At 30.1% G+C, this 5,119-nt stretch overlaps 1 protein-coding gene across 1 annotated transcript in view; it reads right to left on the bottom strand.

Annotated features, from left to right (window-relative positions):
- Nucleotides 1–5,119, bottom strand: part of LOC107751479 (aryl hydrocarbon receptor-like) — a 56,893-nt gene that overhangs the window by 37,749 nt on the left and 14,025 nt on the right. Inside the window, exon 3 of the mRNA XM_016567220.1 lies at nucleotides 3,806–3,993. Coding sequence (XP_016422706.1) covers nucleotides 3,806–3,993 — 188 coding nt within the window. The remainder of the gene's footprint in view (nucleotides 1–3,805; nucleotides 3,994–5,119) is intronic.

Raw genomic sequence — 5,119 nt, 5'->3', positions numbered from 1 at the left:
AAATTTGGTACCGAACGACGAGACGTTTTTCGATACTCGATGGTATCGAGGCAATTCGTTGGTGCCTAAAAAGTATCGAACTCGATACCCAGCCCTAAGTATATATAGTATATATCTATTAATTTTATTATGTGTTATATATATAATTAATAGATATATACTAGATATCTAGATAAACTAGATACAAATATGATTAAAATATGACTAAACTATTTAAAATAAATAATTAATTACTTAAATAATAATAACTTAAAATATAAATAAAATATATTAGCTTTACAATTATAAAACACTATATTTTAAATAATATAGTATACATCTATTTAATTTTTTAGGCAACATTCATTGTTTTTTTTGACAAAAAAACAAAACAAAACCATTGTGTGTTAGAATCTCCCCGGCACAAAACAAAACAAAACCATTGTGTGTTAGAATCTCCCCGGCACAAAACAAAAAACAAAACAAAACAAAAAACAAAACAAAACAAAACAAAACAAAACAAAACAAAACAAAACAAAACAAAACCCATCTTGTGTTGGAAAAACAAAACAAAACAAAACCCATCTTGTGTTGGAATCTCCCCGACATCAAGCAAAAAACAAAACAAAAAAACATTTTATGTTGTAATCTCCCCGGCATCAAAACAGAATAAAACAAAACAAAACAAAAAAACATTTGTCCTAAGCATTACTATTCCTAATGCATGAAAACAAAACAAAAAACAAAACAAAACAAAACAAAAAACAAAACAAAACAAAACAAAACAAAACAAAACAAAACAAAACAAAACAAAACCCATCTTGTGTTGGAATCTCCCCGACATCAAGCAAAAAACAAAACAAAAAAACATTTTATGTTGTAATCTCCCCGGCATCAAAACAGAATAAAACAAAACAAAACAAAAAAACATTTGTCCTAAGCATTACTATTCCTAATGCATGAGGCCAGTTCACTGCATGAGAAGACAGTAAAAGAAAGAATTAAAGATAAATATAGTGGTCTCCAGCATTTAGCTCTATTTCCCAAGCATTTTACTGAAAGCTGGAATCTAATATTCACACGCCAAAGAGCATTTGTTCTGTTTACTCATAACAAATTATGTTTTATTTACGGATAACAAATTATGTTATGTTTCTCTGAAGGATAGAAGAGAGAGGGGGAATGTAACCGCTGGTGCCATGACCGGAGTTGAAGAATATAAATAGAGACAGAAAGAGGGAGGAAAAGACAACACTAAGAAGTGCACTACGAAGAAGGGCAAGTCTAATTAGGGTCTTGTTTTAGTTGCCGTCTCTCAGATAACACAGAAAGCTTCCTGAGGCATTATAAATGCTGCAAACACTGACCTACATTCAGTCGTACAACATCTCTGCCTCCCCAGGGAGGCCTTCAGAAGTTGTTTATGCTGATCCAGAGTCAGTCGCTATACAAAAAGGTGAGATCTGAGATCATTTTCATACTCAGTTCTACACAGGAATTAAAAAAAAACAAAAACAAAATAAAAACAATGTCTTTTTCATCAAAATTGTATTAATTGCTGAAACAATTTTCCTTTTCCTGTGACATCACCAAGTCCCTCCCTTCCAACTTTCACATTTTATAATCCAATCAGTTCCTGATAAATAAAATCTATAATAAAAAATGAAATAAATAATAAAATAAAATTATTATATATGTTTCATCCTGGAAATCATGCTATATATATAAAAATGCATTTCCCTTTTAAGAAACTTCCTATATGATGCAGTTTTCAATGTATAATTTAAATAATGTATTACATAATAAATAAATAATTGGTAAATCTATTAGTATAAAATAAGCTTTCAATTGTTTATGTAACAATATAAGATTAAAAATGATAAATAATAAAGTTATTTTATAGCAATTATTATTAAATATATAAATACAATTATTTGCAATATACGTTCCAGGCCAGTAAACGTATATTTAAAATAAATAAAAAAAGTTCTAATAAAAATTTGACATGATTGCACACAAAATATCAATCCACTGCATTCACTAGACAAAATATATTTAATTAAATATATTAAATATATTAGCTATTTTATAATTAAATGTATAATTATTATTTTATAATTTAATTTATAATTTTAATTTAAAATAATTATTTTATAATTATAAAATATTATATATTAAATAAATAATCTGTTTATTTCAAGATAACAACTGCTGTTGGATAGCACTAATGATTTTAATGTTTAAAAGTAAATCGAATAACAATTCATTTTAATGATCCCTGCAGTCACATAAACGACGTTATCATTGATGTTGCAGCGACAATAATTGTACAATCCGTCATTGTTACAAAACGACAACACAAGATGATTCATAAACTCAGCTTCATGCGCATAATTCATCAGTCGTTCACCTGAACAGCCATTTTAAACTCCACTTCCTTAAATAAACACACCCCTCCATTTTATAAATTCTTTAAGCTCGTTATGTTTAATTATTCATGCCTCAGAGGAGGCCCGTTCCCGCAGTGCAGCGCAGCACGTCCGTCTCCATTCCCGAGTCACAGAGACAATGACATATTTATCCAATAACACTGCGGTTACAGACGCAAATTTGCTCAGAGTTTGTTATTTGTTGTCTGAAGGGAAAGAAAGAGTAATGCATGCGCTGAAGAACTCGTGGACGTATTGTTATGATGTTTCCTTCATAAGCTGGAAGGGAAAGACGAGCTTCGGCCAGAATCTTTGTGTGTATAGAGAAAACGACGGTTAAAGTTCTGACGCCGATGCTTTTCTACACTCAAACCCCAAAAACAAACAAACGAAACTCCTGGAAGAGACGGAGCAGCACAAATGTGTTAAATATGGGAAAAGAAATACATATTTAAGAAAAAAGACTATTTACTAACAATATGTTTGTCTGTCTGTCTATTTGTTTATATGTTTGTTCATTTATCAGTCTACTCACCTGTCTATCTTTCAGTCCATCTGTTGGTTTTTGTGTATCTGTTCATTTATCTATATATCAGTTTGTTACACCCATCTATCTGTTTATTGTTGTCTGTTTATCTGCCCATTTGCTTTTCTGTCTATCTGTTTTTCTATGTATTAATTTGTTTGTTTGTCTATTTGTTTATTTATCTATCTACACCTGTCAGTCTGTTTGTTTATCTATCTTTTGTCTATCTTTCCATCTATCTGTTTGTTTATCTATTTATCTTGTTTTATCGATCTGCTAATTTATCTATATATCAGTGTAATTTATCTATCTATCTGTCCATTCTTTATCTAACTTTCTCTGTTTATCTATCAGTTTGTTTTTCTATCTGTTCATTTATCCAAATATCAATTTGTTTATTTGTTCATCTATCTATCTATCTATCTATCTGTCTATCTATAATCTGACTATCTATCTATCTATCTGTCTGTCTATCTATAATCTGACTATCTATCTATCTGTCTATAATCTGACTCTATCTATCTATCTATCTGTCTGTCTGTCTGTCTGTCTATAATCTGACTGTATCTATCTATCTATCTATCTATCTGTCTGTCTGTCTGTAATCTATCTATCTATCTATCTAATTGTACAAAATTGCAGTCTATAAATTAAGGCATTTTAAGTTGTTTGCATTTTCAGTTGTCTACAGCATAATATGAAATTTGCATCTAAAATATATCTAAATAACAGACCGTTCTGCCTGAGTGACCTCGCATTACGGCACGGTGCTACAACAGTACTGTCGGTCTACACAGCTACACACACATCCAGCCACTTGGACAAAGACAAATCACATCCAACAAAGTCATGGAGCGGCACGTGAACTCACCAGAGAAGAAGTTCTTAGCACGTAGATAACTGACACTCAGCCGCAGGATGGAGAGTTTGTCCAGGCTGCTCGTGACCTCCTCTGGAAACGGAAGGAGACTGGCCAACCGGTCCAGCTCAGAGTTCAACCGATCTCGATGACGCTTGGACGGGTTAGACTTCACCCCTTCAGCTGGGGGCTGCTTCACCCTGAGCACATTTCGTAAAAACACATCTTAAGATAACATTCAAGTGTTTTTCAAATGCATGGTCTGTTTGGACAGAATCACGGACGGCATGAAAATACAGAAGCCACATTCACAAGTTTCGCATTGATTCGGACAGGCTGTTGTTTTTACTAAATTTACTCAATTGTCAACTTTGCTTTTCTGCCTGTCATGTTAATAATTTTGCATATTGTTGTGTCTGTGCTGTTCTTGGTCATACTAATAAGTTTCAGTGTTTGATTTTAAGGAAATTTGTGTGAACCTTTGTACAACATACAAATTTGGGTCACCACCCTAACGTAAAATCTGAGCCCTGATACGCACACACATCACAGATCCATACACACAGAGCTGTTACGAAACAATTAATATGTTACTGTAAATATGAATGCAAAATTTTATTATATATAAAATATATCAGTGTAATTCAAAGATAAATACAAAAAAGGAAAAACTGTTAAAAAAAAAATCACTAAGGACACTAAAGCGATTTTTAAAAAAAGTAGCTGATTGAAATATTGTAGATAATAAAATATAATGAAAAATATTTTAAAAATACAAAACATAAATAATTATTATTAGTAATTCTGTTATCTAAGAGTATAAAATAAGATCTGAATGGTTTATGTAAAGATATAGGATTATGATACCTATTTGGTCTACACTTAAAACAAATAATAGGTGGCAGAAATGATTTAACATATACATTTAATTATTAGCAATATAAATTCTACGCTAAATCTAGAAAGCTTACATTAAAAAAAACATTGTGTTCTAATAAAACTGTACGCAAACATTTTGTACGCAAAATATCAGTTTACTGCATTCACTGTCAAAAGAAAATATATTCATTTATATAAACTATTATGCAAAACTAGCTTTATATTTATGTATATTAGGTTTATAGTTACAAAATATATTTGATTAAAATAATATAGTATCTGTTTATTTTGAGAGAAATAAAAAAGTGACTTATAATTTTACGCAATATATAATGCAAATAAAAATAATATTTTAAATACAATATTATGCAAAATAAAATATATTATCTTTATAATTATACAATAATATAATGAATATAATAAAATTCTTTAAAAAATATATATATA

This window comes from Sinocyclocheilus rhinocerous, unplaced genomic scaffold (genome assembly GCF_001515625.1).
Source record: "Sinocyclocheilus rhinocerous isolate Xijiao unplaced genomic scaffold, SAMN03320098_v1.1 scaffold2046, whole genome shotgun sequence".
Lineage (NCBI taxonomy): Eukaryota > Metazoa > Chordata > Actinopteri > Cypriniformes > Cyprinidae > Sinocyclocheilus > Sinocyclocheilus rhinocerous.
The sequence above is the reverse complement of the archived record's forward strand: the minus strand, read 5'-3'. Positions and strand labels throughout refer to the sequence as shown.